The following is an 18,878-nucleotide window of genomic DNA, read 5'->3' as shown; positions in this document are numbered from 1 at the left end:
CAGAATACAAAAAACAAAAGTTAGTGAAATGTGCACAATTACAGAGAGATTAGTAATAAAATTTAAATTTTAAAAAAGAATACAAAGCACAAAACGTGAAGTCTCTAAAGCCAAAGAAGAGAAGAGCTCTGAGATACTACAACAGCAAAATAACAGAATTAATGAAATCTTCCTGCTCCTTCTCCTCTTGGGGCTGCATTTTTTAAACTTAGTTTTATTTTTTTATAACTTTTTATGTAGGTACTTTTTATTCAATGTGAAATTCCAGTGAGAAAGAAACAACAAAAGTCTTGCTTTCTAGGTGGGTTGTATCCGTGCATGAATTAGCCTCCTTGGTGGAGTTATGTGACGATCGACGTTGATTTATCAGCCTGTCTGTCTGTTAGCAACATTACTCTAAAACAGACTAACAGATTTGGAGGAAATTTTCAGGAAAAATCAGAAATGACACGAGGACCAAGGGATCAGCTTTAGGCAGTGATGCAGCTTATAGTCTGGATCCACAGATTTGTTAAAGATTTCTGTATCATTGTGAGACAGCACCACAGCGTCACTGTAACCATGACAACAAATGAACAGATGATTGTGGTCCTACTATAAATCCACTGCTGTGGACTTACAGGGACTTATCTGTCGGAAACGATACAAGGAACAACTGATTAAATTGTGGGGGTGTTTCTAAGTCCTTATCAATTCCCGTCACCCGCTACATATTTAGGTCACATGACTTGGTATACGTACAAAACATAAGCATGCAAAACACACAAAGATGCTCAGTCTGTTGCTGAAGCTGCTTTATCCACAGTTTTTATGGAGGGGGTGTGAAGTATTGCCCATGATGGCCAGCAGTTTGGTCAGCATCCTCTGCTCCACCACCTCCTCCAGGGTGACCAACTGACAGCCAACCACAATACTATGAAATTACTACTTACTACACTGTACTTATTATAAAAGTAATTTTAAAAATAAAAAGATATATAAATGTATAAATTCCTAGCTCTGAAAACATGTAAAAATCCTCAAATTCCAACCAAAAAATATTTTCCAGACCTTATTTTGGGTCCTAAATACCAAATGACCCACGTCACCTTTCAGATGTTTTATTTTGACAGGACGAAGGCAGCTCTGTGTGCAGCTTTACGCATGCTCCAACGTTCTCCTCTCCCATTGGCTGATGTCGTGACACTGTACGCACGTAGGCGCTTCCTCCACTTGACTCGCAGCAAAATAGAAGATGGTGAGTATGAAAATGGCGAAAAGGGAACGATTTCGCCCGTTTACAGGGCGAGTTTCGAGCCGCTGGTGTTTTCTTAGACTTCTTAGCGACGTGAGGAGGCCAACGTGGTGGTTTTAGGGTTTAATTTCAGCGCGTTTTGTAGAGAAGCTCCATTCTGAGATGGATCAACGATCACATGACAGCTGAGCAGTTTAGTCCCCTCAAAATTGGACTGCAATAAGCTGCAAGCTGCCCCAAAGTCTCAGTTTCCTTCTGCACGACGGTCTCTCACTGTGTCACGTTTGTTCATCAACCATTCTCGCTGTCTGTTTAACTGCTGTCATTATATTTTTACACTTTTTCCAGTTTGGGACCCAGTTAGCTCGCAGTGCTAACAGGCTAACAGCTACTCTGTTTCCTGTGAGGCAGAAATGATGTTTATTAACCTGAACTATGACTGTCACTGTTTAATTTTTTAAAAATATAAACCAATTAGTGATGCAAAACTGTTTTCACATTAGCTCTACAAGTGAACCTCCATTCATTCTCTGTCCTTAGGTTGTTCTGGACCAACATTTCAGTAAAAACAGAAAGTTTAAATGCATCTGAAATCACAGTTAGTTTTTGGTGACTTTACATCAAATCCACGTCTAAACCTACTGTATTTAGACTGGTCACATCTGGATTATAGTGTCTTACAGAGGTTAAGGAGTCTTGAGAGCACAGTTTCTGATTTATGAAAGCTTTATTCTTTTTGTGAAAATACAAAAAAAACGAGATTTTGCAGGGTTTTTTTCACATGTAGGCCACCTTAAACCAGGTCCAGATCTAAAAATACTGTATACAGACGGATCAAATCTGGAGTAAATTGTCCCACAGAGCTTAAATATTCTTTTAAACAAATTGAAACCTTTATTTTATATGTGAAACAGAAAAAAATAGATTATATGTGGGGATTTAGATCTACATTTCGTTTCAGTCGGTGTTAAGGGTTTAGCTAAAATGTCTAACGCAGTTTTACGTCATTAAAACGTTCTAAACTTTGAATTGTGGCCCCTCTATGTTATAAGTTTTTCTTAACAGCAGAATCAGAAGCTAACATTTATGTTTAAATCTCCATATTTACTTGATTTTAAACTAAAATTGCCCTTTGATTCGCTTCACCACATCTCTGCTCACCCTCGGTCAGGTGAATATTTTATTTTTGCTTCATCATCATCATCACTAACCATCGACCATTAACAATCAATTTAACTTTTTCTCATTTGTGTTAGAATGATTAATATCTGTTGACTTAATCCATTCACTTTTTAATTTCTAATTTCAGTTTTCCCCTCTTGTCCCAACTCTTTCTTCTTTTGTTTTTCTTCTTCTTTTCTGTTTTGTTTTTCACCCCGATCTTTGATCACGCCTCGTCTCATTCTCTCCACGCACATCCTGCCTTCCTCCCCTTATCTCACCCGCCCTCACCCCTCTTTGCCTGTCTCCGATCCACCAGGCTGGTCACCGGGTAAGTGTCGTCGCTCTGAGCTGGATCCTGTTTTCTGCCTGCAGCACTAACACGGGCTTTGGGTTTTGTGCAGGTCTGCGGTTTCTGCATCTGTCAGCACGACTGGCTGCTGCTTTTTCAGCAACTGCAGCGATCTGACGCTTGAATTACCCCCACTGTCCTAAACAAACGCTAATTTACCCCAAATCAACAAGAAATAAGACAGAGAAGGAAACATAAAGCTGCCAGATTAGATTTCAAGAATCCTTTAAGGCTTGAAGGTCACAATATGTTAGATTCTTTATACATTTTGTTCATCTTTAATAGAACAGCAAAACCTTATAAGTAGAGAAAAAGCCCTGATTGGTCTATATCTTCACAGAATAACTGATTAAATGTCAACTATTAAATGAATCGCAAAGTATTTTAACTATCGATTGCTCAATTGGAGTATTTTTTTCAGAAAACAAATCTAAATTCTCTGATTCCAGCTTCTTAATTTAGAATATTTTCTAGTTTCTTCTCCCCTCTGTCTCAGTAAACTGAACATATTTCATTTGTAGACAAAACAACACCTAAAAAACAAGTTTTTACCTTTTATATTACTTTATATTGGAAGTTTTTGCACAATTAATTGTAAATGTATGTATATTCTAAATGAATATAATGTCAAATATCAGTGCTCACTTCCAAACAACAAGGTTTGTCTCAGTTTGGTTTTAACCGAACCTTAAAATCTATAATATTCTTCCATAGTCAGTACTTTGAGCCTCTCTGCTGGCTGATGGAGTTATAATGTGATTTGTGGGTTTCTCGTTTAGCATAAATCTTCAGGTTGTCGACTACTTGTGTTGTGTGAAAACATAATTATCTCTCTCGTCTGTCGTTGACTGTCTGAAAATCCAACGTGGGCCGATTGTAAATTAGAAGCAGCATTTTTCTACCCAGTTTGAATTCAGACACTTAACGGATTCTTACTCACAAATGTCGCTTATTTGAGCTTGAATCATCCACTGTACTAAATTCAACTTTAGGAGGTGTTTTTTAAGTTGTAATAACAAAACTGGACTTCATGTGGCCTGTTTTGAAGACAGTACCAAACTATTTAACAGTCACTAACTGAGGAGTTTGGTGTTTTTACGGTGGAGTCTGATTGCATTGTTCTCTGCTGCTGAATCAACTGGCGGCGTCCCGCTGGGCTCTGTCCTCGGCCCGCTGACTTTTTCAGTTTCTAGATGCAGCAGCTCATGGGTTGCGGTCGAATAGTCAAACACAAGAAAATTTCTTCCCTGAAAACTTTTCCTCGACCTTAAACCTCATGAGCTCAAGGAAAAGAGGGAGAATTTGTGAAGACTCAGGAAAAGACAACCACAGTGCTCAGAGAATCCGACTGTACTTACACTACGACGGTGGATGTCGTTACTGTACACGATGCTTCGCTTTGAATCTTGGTACTTCAAAGTCCATCTGGCTAAAGAAGATAAAAAAAGAAGCATTTAAAGCAGCTTTTCTTAGCATCATAACTGCTACTAAAGCCCCTTTCTTTTAATCTAAAGGCATCTAAACATGTCGCCTTCATCTCTGGCTGAACATCCAAAACTGTATAAGTCATGACGGCAATCGTATTAGGTCAGTTTTATGAAATGATCTAGAGAGATTTTTCCGCATTTCAGCACCAATATTGGTCCCAAAACAGTGCAGAGATCAAAGAGGACATAAGTTGCTGCCCAAATAAAAAAATAAAAAAAACACCTTTGAATTTTTTGTCTGTTATTGGCTGAAATGGGCATAAAAATAAAACTTTACAGCAATAAAGACGATCTGTAACCGGTCAGATTAATGATACTCACCAGAAATAAATGTTATTCAGGTTTTAATTAACAGCAGATGAAGTTTAGTTTGTTGCTTCCAGTTTAGGATTATTTCCTCTGAATGTATTAAATAGTTGTCGCATCAAAAATATAGAGAGTTACTTCATTTACACTTGTTGCACAGCAGTGGTACCTTCTGTAATTGTTTAACTTATTAATTATAATTGTAATCTGGGTTTTGAGTAACAGGAGCTCAAGTTTAGTTTGTTGCTTCTGGTTGTTTAGGATTATTTCCTCTGAGTTTCTTAAATATCTGCAACATCAGACAGTAGCAGGATCCAAAAAGATAAAGAGTTGCTTCATATACGCTCATTGCACAACTCTGTTAACTTCTCTAATTACTGAATTTATTGATTACTTTTCATGAATTATCCCCGACAGGATGAATCTAACAGCAGGTCAGTTTATCAGCTACAGTTAATTCATTAATGACATAGCGGTTAGTCGGTATTTATTTTGATTTAACTGTTGATAAAGTTAGATTTCTTGTCGCACAAGGAGAAACTTTTGAGTGTTTAGGCTATCACATATTAACAAGGCTGTCAGTTAACCCTCCTGTTGTCTTCATTTACAGGCACCAAAAAATATTGTTTCCTTGTCTGGAAAAAAATCAAAAATTCAGCAAAAAAATTCCCCAAATTTCTGAAAAGTTTCCCTTAAAATTTTTATTAAAAAAAAAATTGGCAAGAAAATTCTTGTAAATATTTTCAAAAAAATTAATAAAACTCTTCTAAAAAAAATCCTAAAAATGTCTAAAGTGATTACATATGTATCAGTAAAACTTCTAATATTTTCTTGAAGAACATTCACATAAAAATCAACCAAAATCCAGAGAATTTCGCTGCATTTTGGTTGATTTTTATGTGAATGTTCTTCACATAAAGAAACATTTTTAGCATTTCTTTTTTCCTCCAAAAAATGTTCAAAGATTTCCCCAAAATGTTGAAAATGTGGACATCAGAAGTCTCACTGTGAAAATGTTTTTTTTCCCCCACGTTTTCAAACTTTAAAACGGGTCAATTTGACCCGCAGGGCGACACGAGGGTTAATTGGACAGTTTGATAAACTTGCTATTAGTTTAGATTTTAAGTGGATGTTCTGTCCAGTCTTGCGTGTAAAACAAATCTGGTGTCTCTGGTACTGTGGTTGGTTTATTTTAAGTTTAATGAATCAGAAACGCTTCATATCTGGCGTCTAAAACAAGCTTTAGATGCATCCGAGTCCCTTCACTGCTTTCTGAACCTTCCTAACCTGAAGACTACTCGACCGTGACCGAACTCCTCGGCTTGTCGCCGTGGTTCTGACCCGTCTGTTGTCTCAGTTGGTCCTGGTGTTAGGTGACCTGCACATCCCCCACCGCTGCAACACGCTGCCGGCCAAGTTCAAGAAGCTGCTGGTCCCGGGGAAGATCCAGCACATCCTCTGCACCGGAAACCTCTGCACCAAGGAGAGCTATGACTACCTGAAGACCCTCGCTGGAGACGTCCACATAGTCCGAGGAGACTTCGATGAGGTCTGTGTGACAAAAGAACCCAGAGGCTGTTCAACCGAGGCAGCGTCATGCTCGTTACATCCCATAATACCATCAAACAACAAGACGTGGTGCTTTAAATGCAAGAGACAAACAAGATTTGTAAGGTCAAAGAGTGTAGTCAGTTCCTTCATTTTGATGCATGAAGTGGTATCATAAACAGTTTTTTCCATCAAATATCCATTTATTTTTGCTAAATGAAGTTGTTACTAGGTCGCAGTGTCATGTCTTTCCCGTTAAGCATTTGTTTTGAAAGGTAAAGTGATACAAAATAGTGCAAAGAAGGTTCATAAAAATGTTAATTCACAGAGTGTCCCATTAGAGCTTCAAAGGCTGCAGACGGACTACAAAGGCTGTAATTTATGTGTCCGAATATTTAATCTGAAGTGGATCTCCTGCCGATACTGAACACTAAGTGCTCTGTAATTAAATCCTAATTGCGCCCTCAGCACGTGTTGAATTTTAACCACCTTGTTTTCAGTTTTTAGGAGCGGTCCCACTGAGGCAGAATTTCCTTTAGAAATGGTTAAAATCATTGAATTATGAATATTTAGTGGTTATGACTGTCCGGTTATAAAATGTAGTCAGAAAAACTGGGAAAATAATATTAATGTTTAACATTTTTTTACAGTTTCTTATGCTGATGTGAGTTTAATGTAAGTTTTTTTTTTATTCTGACAATATATATATCCTAAAAAAATGTGAATATTTGAGATTTTTGTTAATTTAAAGACATGCAATCTTTAAATTGGAAACAGCAGTAATATAGACTAATTTCGGGGTATTTTTTATAATGAAATCTCAGCTGGTTCAACAAAAATAAATGTCAAACCAGAACTGTCAAATAAAAACCTCCTTTCCCGTGTTTTCTGTTGCACCTTCCACCAGAACCTGAACTACCCGGAGCAGAAGGTGGTGACGGTGGGCCAGTTTAAGATCGGCCTGATCCACGGCCACCAGGTGATCCCGTGGGGCGACATGGCCAGCCTGGCGCTGCTCCAGAGGCAGCTGGACGTCGACATCCTCATCTCCGGACACACGCACAAGTTCGAGGCGTTCGAGAACGAAAACAAGTTTTACATCAACCCCGGTTCTGCCACTGGAGCCTACAGCGCACTGGAAAGGTGAGAGAGCACAGAAACAGAACCTTAATACCTCCGCTTCAAGGATTTAAATAAACATTAGGAGCCTCTCTGATCAGATCCAGCGTGGTTTGGGACGCTGTGATTGTTTACAGAAACGTACACCTACACAGAATGTGGTGCTGCTGAGGATGCAAGGTGTGACAGTTTGTTACAAACAGATCAAATATCTGTGAACAAACAGAAAACTCACCGTTAGAGACGCAGAATCTCAGTCATCAGGAGGAATATTATTGATCTTCTGCCAGGGGGTGATGTCTGTTTAAAAAAAAATCACTAAAATGACAGCATTTATCAGAGCCAGAAACTGCAACAACAAAACTATTTGGTAGATTTTCAACTTTCCAACAGTCCTTGAACTACTCATCTACAACCTGCCCTTCTGTCATAAGAAATTTAACAAATCTGAGCTTAAAATTGTGATTTTTTTTCATCAAAATGAAGTTATTCTACATGTTCCATTTCCCAAAATTTCCAATAATGGTATTAACAATGTCAATATTATCACTAATAATGCTAATAAGGTGAAACTGTTATGCAAGAAAACTAGAAAATGTCTTTTGATTTAACATTTTTTAATGTCGAAGTAAATTTATATTTATCTCTCTGAACCCCAGAATTCACCGGCCAGTTTGGAAGACAAGAATTTTTTAAAAAATCTCCAAATTTACACCATTTGTCAGAGCTGAAGACTAACAACAGCAATATTTGGTGGATTTTCAACTTTCCAACGGTCCTTGAACTACTCATCTACAATCTGCTTTTCTGTTGCAAGAAATTCAACAAATCTGAGCTAAAATCAAGATTTTCTATCAAAATCAAGTTATTCTGCATGTTTCATTTACAAAATTTCCAATAATGGTATTAGTAAAATCAGTATTATTACTAGAATAGTATTATTACTAGAATACTATTATGTAAGAAAACAAGAAAGTGGCCTTTGGTTGAAGACTTTTTAAAGTCAAACTAAACTCATATTTAACCCTGTGAACCCCAAAAGTCACCAGTAAGTCAGAAAGACATGTTTGCGTAAAGAATGTTTGTAAAAAAATAAATAAATAAATAAATTACAGCATTTATCAGAGCTAGAAGCTGTAAAAAAAAAAAAACCCCGAAAGAAATCATTAGATTTTCAACTTTCAGTCAGTGAACTATTGTGCTACTGATAATTCATCAAAATCTCAATGTATTTCTCGCTTTGAAAAATTAGCCAAAAGAAGTAGTTTTCTTTAAACAGATTCTGTAAAAAGCTAAAAAATTCTACGTTCCTCAGTGTAACCAGGAAGTTATCAGTGATTCAACTACAACCAACAGTCACATGACAGAAAATGCATAAAAACAAAAATTAAAATGTAAATATTGAACTATCTTTAATATGTAGAGTCACTATTTTCACAGTATTAGTCGTACCTGCAGGCAAAAATGTAGTGTATACATTTGGTTTTTGGATTAATGATATATCTGTTATGCAGCACAAAAGACTATTTTAAGTTCTCTCTACTTCTAGTCCTGGTCGTTCCGTTTCCACAGAGATGCAGTGAAAAATGAGCCCACAGTGGGTAAAAACACAGCAGGAGTTGACACAATTTACCACAAAAACATCTGTTGGGTGTCCAGTTTTGGACTCAGGTGTTGAAGTTTAAAGATATTTGTTGGATTGATGATGATTCCACCTCCGTGCATCGCGGTGTAATTCTCTTAATGCTGCTTTTTGCGTTCAAACTTTGAGGAATTCTTTAAAAACCGAGGCGTCTTTTCGGTGCGTCAGGTGTAACCGCAGAAGCAGACGGATTACAGTTTCAGGAAAAAGCCTCGACCTGACGCCTGTCTTCTCCTTTTACAGCAACATCATCCCCTCTTTTGTACTAATGGACATCCAGGCGTCCACCGTGGTGACGTACGTCTACCAGCTGATCGGCGACGACGTCAAGGTGGAGCGAATCGAGTACAAGAAATCTTAGAGGAGGAGGAGAGGCGGGTTATGGAGGCTGTCGTTTCATTCCTGTCCACCGGGGGGCGCCGGCTCCCTCAGAGTCACCACAATGTTAATGCCGTAACAAACTGTTCAGTGAGTTAACTCTAAATGACCCGTGTATTATATTGTTTATACGTCATCAGCATTGAACCCGAGAATGAAATAATGTCACACGTTTTGAGCTGTCAGAAAGAGATATTTGGTGCCATTTTCTTTCATTCTCCCCTAACCTCATTACTTTTTTTAATTTTATTTTGAAATGTTCACATGTAACCAGCAGGCCTTTAGCTTCCTGTAGTCGGCCTGGTTTCATTCATTTCTGTCCCACAATAAAGATGTTATTTCACTTCACCTGCTGCTTCTCTTTAATGGCTCAAATTAATCCAGATTCTCACATGAAGCCAAATCTAGAGGAACTTGAAGTTTCTGCATTTGATTTTAAAAATGACAGCAATGAGAGCGATCATCACCACCACAAATGCAAATTAGCCCTAAAAACACACAAAATAACCAAAAAAAGGTGTAAAATGATGCAAAGGAACCACAAACGTGTACAAACTGACCAAAAGAAGATGCAAATGAACCTAAAGAACACATAAACTTACCAAAAAAGGTACAAATTGACTCAAAAGCAATGAAAAATACTCACAAACACATGCAAAATGACTAGAAAGATACACAAACTAACAAAAATAGATGCAAAATGATCAGTAATATGCACAAAATGACCAAAATAAGATGCAAATTAAGCCTAAAATCACACAAAACAACCAAAATAGGATGTAAAAGTATGCAAACTATATGGAAAGATGCACAAAATGACTAAAAACAGATGCAAAACCACCACAAGAACACACAAATATACAAAAAGAAATGCTAAATGACCAGTAAGACACATAAAATGACCAAAATATGTGATGGAAAACCAGCACATAAACAGAAGCTAAAAAAAAATAAAAGAACAACTTCAAAATGACCAGAAATAGAGATTATCACAAGGATACTGAAAATGACCAAAATGAGGTGGAAAACGCCAAGTAACTGTAAAGATATACAAAATGATAAATATAAGATACAAATTAAGCATAAAAACACACAAACTTATCAAAAAAGGGATGCAAAATGCACAAGAAGACTAAAGAGAGAGGAAAAACCACAACAAGGACAGACAAAATGACCAAAAAACATGTAAAAAAGATCAAAATTACCATAAAGATGCACAAAAAGCAAAACTAGATGCAAAATGACCAATAAGATGCACAAAAGTCACTAAAAAGAGATGCAAAACCATCACAAGGACAGACACAAAAACAAAGATAAATGCGAAATGACCAGTAAGACACATAAAATGACCAAAATATATGATGCAAAAGAGACTCGAAAGAGATGAAAAACCACCACAAAGACACTCAAATAAATAAAAAGACGCTAATGCTTAAAAGAAACTGAAAAAAAATGACCACAGTGACACACAAAATGGCCAAAAATGATGCAAAACGATCATAAAGATGCATAGAATTCCCTAAATGAGATGTGAAACAACCACAAAGACGCACTTATTCAGCTGCTACGAAAAGCTTTGACTTTATTTCAGCTTTTTAAACATTTGTTGGGGCTCAGAGGGTTAAACTGGGATGCGCTCCCAGTAGTCCAGTCTTTGGTTTTACAGGCGGAGATCACGTGATTTCCTGGAAATCAAAGTCTTCTGAAGGGTTTGTTTTGGCGACACTGGAGGGCAGCAAAGAGTGAAAACTGTTGATGATAAAACCTGCTGCTCACAAACTTTAAATCTGGACAAATTAAACAACCTGAACTTACAGAGAGTTTGATTTTAGAGCTTTAAAACACAAGAAGCACGATCTGACCAAGGGAATTTATAAATACTTAACACAAAAACTAGTAACTTTCCACAGAAACACACGCACAATAACATGAATTTCTGCTACTTTTGTACTTTTGCAGCCTGCTTTTAACTGACAAAAGGCTGAGAAACGTAAATATATGTACAATTTATCAGCTTAAATGACCAAAGCGGTGAAAGAAAAGCCTCATTTCATCGCTAATCTGAGTTTAAAGCGACACTAAATGATCAGTGTTGACTTTAAAGCGACATTATAAATCTGAGAAGTCGTCGTCGTCCCACTTTCCCACAGACAGAGAACTCAAACATTCACTCAGAGAATCCTCCAGTCCTTCATCATCATCATCTTCTTCCATCAGACTGATCCTGGTTCCTGGAAATAAAAAGCAGAATATTAAACCTGCTGATTCATGATTCACGCAGAAAATAACCACTGCTTTTGTACTATTTCAGATAAATATCAACAGCGAAAAAAGTCATAATTCTGACTTTAACTGAACTTACCTCTTTGACTTTTTCCTCTCAGCGTTTGAGGTGATTTTATTTTCTTCTTCTTCATGTTTCTGTGTTTTGATGTCGACGTACTGACAGACCTGCAAATGTCAAACGTGTATCAGATGCAAAATGGCCAGAAAGAGGCTCAAAATGACTAAAAAGAGACGCAAAGCCACCACAAGCACACACACAAACAAAAAGAGATCCAAAATGCAAAAAAAAGAAACACAAAATGACTAAAATGAGGTGAAAACGACCACAAAGAGATACAAAATAACTACAATCAGTTACAAATGTCCAAAAAAGACATAACCACAAAGAGATGCAAAACGACCACAAACACACAAAAATGAACAGAAATTAAATGCAAAACCGCACACAAACAAAGAGACACACAATGCTCAAAAAAGAAAATGACAGAAATGACCACAAAGAGAAGAAAAACGACGAACAAAAGATGCAAAATGACCAAAAAAGACACATGATCACCCCAAAGAGATGCAAAACAACCACAGAGACGGAAAGAAATACCAGAAGAAGACACTAAAATGACGTCACAAAAAGACCAAAATAAGACGCAGAACGAGCACAAAATCACAAAAACAAGCAAAAAAAATGCACAATTAAAATGGAGGATGTGGAAAATTATCAAAAAGACACAAACAAATGAAAATAGATGCAAAATGATTAAGGAGAGATGCAAATTAAGCTCACACAAAGACACACAAAATGACCAAAAACACAATGGAAAATGATGCAAAATGAACTGCTAAACCATCACATGGACACAAAAATAAACACAGATCCAAAATGCTAAAAAGAAATGCAGAATGACAAAAACTACCAGAAGATGACTAAAATCAACAAAAGACTCAGAACAACCACAAAGAGATGCAAAATGACCAGTAAGACGCACAAAATGGCCAAAATAAGATACAATTTAACCCTAAAAACGCACAAAACGATCACAAAAAGACGGAAAATGATGAGAAAGATGCGCAAAATGGCCAAAATAAGATACAACTTAACCCTAAAAACGCACAAAATGATCACAAAAAGACGGAAAATGATGAGAAAGACGCACAAAATGGCCAAAATAAGATACAATTTACCCCTAAAAACGCACAAAACCATCACAAAAAGACGGAAAATGACGAGAAAGACGCACAAAATGGCCAAAATAAGATACAACTTACCCCTAAAAATGCACAAAACCATCACAAAAAGACGGAAAATGATGAGAAAGATGCACAAAATGGCCAAAATAAGATACAACTTAACCCTAAAAACGCACAAAACCATCACAAAAAGACGGAAAATGGCGAGAAAGACGCGCAAAATGGCCAAAATAAGATACAATTTAACCCTAAAAACGCACAAAACCATCACAAAAAGACGGAAAATGACGAGAAAGACGCGCAAAATGGCCAAAATATATGATGAGCGACAAATGTAAACATGAACACATTCTCTATTAGGACTAGAACGTGGCGAAATCAAGAATAAATATGTCTGCAGCTGAAATATTACCAGGCTAAAGTAAATCAGAACTATCTGATGAACTCTGGTTGTTTAAAACCCGTGGAGCTGCATCGCTTCATGACTTGTTTCTCACCTGGTTTGTCTGTTTGGGATGTTTGGCAGGAAGGATTTTCTTTCTCTCGCGCTGATCTTCTCCTTGTGTTTTGATCCAGAGGGAAGGTCTGACTGATCAGGTTCTTTATTCTCAGGTGAGGCTACGACAGAAATGCAAATGTCAGGGGAAGAACCTGCAGCCAGAGGAGAAACATTCAGTTAAAACTTTCACTCAGTTCAAAGAATCCCTGGAAAGATCTCCAGATAGACGATCTGTTGATGTGGTTGTTGGGTGTAGCAGCGGCTGTTCGCTTCCTGTTTGGTTTTCACTTCATTGCTTTTTAAATCTGCTACCAAAAAGAAAACCGACACAATAGCAGAGTGACAAAAAATGAGTACAAAGACAAACAAAACAAATAGAAACACTGCAACATTAGTAAAAAGAGACAGAAAATGACCGGAAACAGAAGCAAAATAATTAAAAATAGATGCGCAACAACTACAAAGAGACGTAAACTGAGAAAACAGAGATGTAAAAAGACCCTTAAGAAATAAAAAAGGTCAAAAACAGACAGAATATGATGAGAAATTGACCAAACAGAGATGCAAAACTATCAAAAAGAGATGGAAAACAATCACAAAGAGACACAAAGTGGCAAAAAAGAGTTGCAAAATAATCAAACACAAACTCTATGACCAAACAGAGATGCAAAAAGACCTGAAAGAAATAAAAGAAAGACCAAAAACAGATAAAATATGACCAGACAGATGAAGAAAAAGTCCACAAGGACACAGAAAGTGAGCAAAAAGAACTGCAAAACTATCAAAAAGAGGTGTAAAATGAGCACAAACACACACAAATAACCAAAAATGGATTCAAAATAACTACAAAGAGACGCAAATAACGAAAGAGACACAAAGTGACCAAACTCAGATGTAAAATTGTGAAAAAGAGATGCAAAATGAACCCAAACACAAACAAAATGACCAAAAAGAGATGCAAAATGAACCCAAACACAAACAAAATGACCAAAAAGAGATGCAAAATGAACCCAAACACAAACAAAATGACCAAAAGAGATGCAAAATGAACCCAAACACAAACAAAATGACCAAAAAGAGATGCAAAATGAACCCAAACACAAACAAAATGACCAAAAAGAGATGCAAAATGAACCCAAACACAAACAAAATGACCAAAAAGAGATGCAGAATGAACCCAAACACAAACAAAATGACCAAAAAGAGATGCAGAATGAACCCAAACACAAACAAAATGACCAAAAAGATGCAAAATAAACCCAAACACAAACAAAATGACCAAAAAGAGATGCAAAATGAACCCAAACACAAACAAAATGACCAAAAAGAGATGCAAAATGAACCCAAACACAAACAAAATGACCAAAAAGATGCAAAATAAACCCAAACACAAACAAAATGACCAAAAAGAGATGCAAAATGAACCCAAACACAAACAAAATGACCAAAAAGAGATGCAGAATGAACCCAAACACAAACAAAATGACCAAAAAGATGCAAAATAAACCCAAACACAAACAAAATGACCAAAAAGAGATGCAAAATGAACCCAAACACAAACAAAATGACCAAAAAGAGATGCAAAATGAACCCAAACACAAACAAAATGACCAAAAAGAGATGCAGAATGAACCCAAACACAAACAAAATGACCAAAAAGATGCAAAATAAACCCAAACACAAACAAAATGACCAAAAAGAGATGCAAAATGAACACAAACACAAACAAAATGACCAAAAAGATGCAAAATAAACCCATACACAAACAATATGACCAAAAAGAGATTCAAAATAAACCCAAACACAAACAAAATGACCAAAAAGAGATGCAAAATGAACACAAACACAAACAAAATGACCAAAAAGAGTTGCAAAATGAACCCAAACACAAACAAAATGACCAAAAAGAGATGCAAAATAAACACAAACACAAACAAAATGACCAAAAAGAGATGCAAAATGAACACAAACACAAACACAATGACCAAAAAGATGCAAAATAAACCCATACACAAACAATATGACCAAAAAGAGATTCAAAATAAACCCAAACACAAACAAAATGACCAAAAAGAGATGCAAAATAAACACAAACACAAACAAAATGACCAAAAAGAGATGCAAAATGAACCCAAACACAAACAAAATGACCAAAAAGAGATGCAAAATAAACACAAACACAAACAAAATGACCAAAAAGAGATGCAAAATGAACCCAAACACAAACAAAATGACCAAAAAGATGCAAAATGAACCCAAACACAAACAAAATGACCAAAAAGATGCAAAATAAACCCAAACACAAACAAAATGACCAAAAAGAGATGTAAAATGAACCCAAACACAAACAAAATGACCAAAAAGAGATGCGAAAAGACCTCTAAGACACAAAAAAGACTTAAAGCAGACGCGATATGACCAGAAAGATGAACAAAAAGGTCACAAGGACACACAAAGTGAACAAACAGAGATGCAAAACAACACAAACACACAGAGTGACCAAAAATAGTTGCAAAACAACTACAAAGAGACGCAAATGCACCCATGTACCATGAGCTGTTCCATGAAATGAAACAGTTCTCTGCTTTAGCGTCTGCTCCCCACCTGTCCGGATGCACCTGTGCAGAACGTTCATGTAGTGTCGTGTGATGAGGCTGCGGACGTGTTCAGCGCTGTAAGAAGCAGCGATGGTGTAAAGAAACTCCTTCTGAGCCGGAGTCAGAGCCGTGTGCTGAAACACAGGAAGGATTTCAGATGCAAAATGAGCAAGAAGAGACGGAAAATGACCAGTAACCTGCATCAGATGACCTAAATAAGATGCAAATTATCCATAAAAACACACAAAGTGACCGAAGTAAGATGCTAAATGAATGCTAATAATAAATGTTGATGAAAACGATCGTTTACTTTGAGGAACGGGGCTGCAGTCATGGCTTTGGGGATCTGGACGGTCGTCGGGTGAAGCTGCTGTGGTTCACTGCTTGTTGCTGGAGGTTTGTAGATTGTCAAGCCTCTGTTGGATTTTACATCTTTTAATGCTGTTAAACAGAAAACAGACAGAAATCGTGACAGATTAATGTCTCTTAGATTAGAATTGAGTTTACTGAGAATCTAAAGATGCTTCAAACACCTGCTGTGAACGACTGTTTTAAAATATGGACGTTAAATGATCACATAAATATGCAAACACAATGACAGGGACACAAACCAAACAAAGATACACAAAGTGACTGAAATGAAATGTAAAAACAACCACAAATATGACCAGATACAGATGAAAAATGACCAAAAATTATGTGAAATGACAATTTAGATGCAAAATGATCAAAAATCTATGTAAAATGACCAGATTTTGATGCAAAATAACCAAAAACGAATGTTAAATGACCAGATTTAGATGCAAAACGACCAAAAATGTGCGTAAAATGACCAAATATAGATGCAAAACGACCAAAAATGTACTTTAAATGACCAAATATAGAAGCAAAACGACCAAAAATGTACTTTAAATGACCAAATATAGATGCAAAATGACCACAAAAGTACTTTAAATGACCAAATATAGAAGCAAAATGACCAAAAATGTACTTTAAATGACCAAATATAGAAGCAAAACGACCAAAAATGTACTTTAAATGACCAAATATAGATGCAAAACGACCAAAAATGTACTTTAAATGACCAAATATAGAAGCAAAATGACAAAAAATGTACTTTAAATGACCAAATATAGATGCAAAATGACCAAAAATGTACTTTAAATGACCAAATATAGAAGCAAAATGACCAAAAATGTACTTTAAATGACCAAATATAGAAGCAAAACGACCAAAAATGTACTTTAAATGACCAAATATAGAAGCAAAATGACCAAAAATGTACTTTAAATGACCAAATATAGAAGCAAAACGACCAAAAATGTACTTTAAATGACCAAATATAGATGCAAATGACCAAAAATGTACTTTAAATGACCAAATATAGATGCAAAACGACCAAAAATGTACTTTAAATGACCAAATATAGATGCAAAATGACCAAAAATGTACTTTAAATGACCAAATATAGAAGCAAAATGACCAAAAATGTACTTTAAATGACCAAATATAGAAGCAAAATGACCAAAAATGTACTTTAAATTACCAAATATAGATGTAAAATGACCAAAAATGTACTTTAAATGACCAAATATAGATGCAAAATGACCAAAAATGTACTTTAAATGACCAAATATAGAAGCAAAATGACCAAAAAAGTACTTTAAATGACCAAATATAGATGCAAAATGACCAAAAATGTACTTTAAATGACCAAATATAGAAGCAAAACGACCAAAAAAGTACTTTAAATGAACAAATATAGAAGCAAAATGACCAAAAATGTACTTTAAATGACCAAATATAGCAGTAAAATCTACATCTGGTTGATTTATTGGTGCACATGTTTCAAATCCAGACGCTTGTTGGGGCTTTTAGTTACAGCGTCGAACCAAAGAGGCTCTAATGAGGAGCTCTTCAGGCGTGACCCAGGTCAGCTCCTGGTGTTCGGTTTCACCTGGTTTCCACTGATCCTCTCACAAACTCTCAGGTTTCCCAGCAGACAGGAAACGAGACTTGTTTGGTTTATTTAAGCTGCACGCCTGAAATCAGACACTGAAATAGTTGATTCAGTGAGTCCTCTCCTTCATATTTCTGCTCATATTTCCCTTTACTGCTGACGTGTTAATAAACGACGTACCCGTTTCTGACACATTCACCCCGAGATTCCTGCAACAGAAAGAGAAAGTGTCGTCTCACAGGAAATAGAAACTCAGACAGGAGGGGATATTTGTTGTGGCATCGTTTCTTTACCTCGATGCAGCATCCTGGCGGTGGAGTCTGTGGATCGTCTGCTTCTCTGCAAATGTAACCTGTTTTTTCATGGTCGCAAAACAAACAAAGCCAAGACTCCCCAGAACAAACCGTCCACAGCGAGGTCAGTCCAGATAAAGAGGCGGTCAGATCATTTCTCAGCAACTGAAGGTCCGGTGGGAGTGTCTTTACCCAGAAAGGAGAAGAAAATGTAAAGTTAAAGGGATTCCCGTGGTAAAAACCAACATAAGCTTTATGGAAGCCTCACTGAGGAAACGTAAATGTTACAGCAGCTGCATAAAGATGCACAAAATGACTAAAATAAGACACAAATCCACCCTAAAAATGATGCAAAAATTAACAGAAGCCCCCAAAATGACTAAAAAGAGATCCTAAATCACCACAGAGACTAAAGAAATTACCAGAAGATACTAAAACGACCACAGAGACACAAAAAAGACCAAAATGAGATGCAAAACAAGCACGAAACAAACAACAAAAATGCAAAATTAAAAAGGGGGAGGTGGAAAATGACCAGAAAGACCAAAATTAGACACAAATTAACCCGAATAACACAAAAAACAACCAAAGAAGGATGAAAATGATGCAAAATGATCCAAAAGTTGTACAAAATGACTAACATGTGAAAATAAAAGCACAATGACTATAAAGAGACTCAAAATGACCAAAGAGAGATCAACAAGACACACAAAATGTCCACAAACACACACAAAATGTCTAAAAAGTACACACAAAATGTCCAAAAACGCACACAAAATATACATGAACACATACAAAATGTACTAAAACACAAACAAAAGGTATAAAAAC

At 36.4% G+C, this 18,878-nt stretch overlaps 2 protein-coding genes across 4 annotated transcripts; one reads left to right on the top strand and one right to left on the bottom strand.

Moving 5' to 3' along the window:
- Window positions 1–1,112: 1,112 nt before the first annotated feature.
- Window positions 1,113–9,575, top strand: vps29 (VPS29 retromer complex component). The gene is made up of 4 exons (XM_022219698.2): window positions 1,113–1,237; window positions 5,898–6,089; window positions 6,996–7,231; window positions 9,093–9,575. Exons 1-4 carry the CDS (start codon window positions 1,235–1,237, stop codon window positions 9,208–9,210), a joined length of 549 nt encoding a protein of 182 aa, XP_022075390.1. The 5' UTR covers window positions 1,113–1,234; the 3' UTR covers window positions 9,211–9,575.
- Window positions 9,576–10,792: 1,217 nt separating this feature from the next.
- On the bottom strand, window positions 10,793–18,199 carry LOC110969587 (protein FAM216A). 3 transcript variants are annotated; one of them, XM_051950726.1, is made up of 7 exons: window positions 18,048–18,199; window positions 17,935–17,963; window positions 16,105–16,235; window positions 15,802–15,928; window positions 13,196–13,349; window positions 11,590–11,678; window positions 10,793–11,458 (listed from the first exon to the last, which is right to left on the bottom strand). In XM_051950726.1, exons 1-7 carry the CDS (start codon window positions 18,116–18,118, stop codon window positions 11,337–11,339), a joined length of 723 nt encoding a protein of 240 aa, XP_051806686.1. In that variant the 5' UTR covers window positions 18,119–18,199; the 3' UTR covers window positions 10,793–11,336. The 3 variants fall into 3 exon arrangements, with proteins under 3 accessions (XP_051806686.1, XP_051806687.1, XP_051806688.1); XM_051950727.1 differs by having other exon boundaries at window positions 13,196–13,316; XM_051950728.1 differs by lacking the exon at window positions 17,935–17,963 and having other exon boundaries at window positions 18,048–18,168.
- Between the last annotated feature and the right edge of the window lie 679 nt (window positions 18,200–18,878).

Source organism: Acanthochromis polyacanthus, chromosome 1 (assembly GCF_021347895.1).
Source record: "Acanthochromis polyacanthus isolate Apoly-LR-REF ecotype Palm Island chromosome 1, KAUST_Apoly_ChrSc, whole genome shotgun sequence".
Classification (NCBI taxonomy): domain Eukaryota; kingdom Metazoa; phylum Chordata; class Actinopteri; family Pomacentridae; genus Acanthochromis; species Acanthochromis polyacanthus.
Note: the sequence above shows the minus strand (reverse complement) of the source record. Positions and strands in the feature narration are given on the sequence as shown.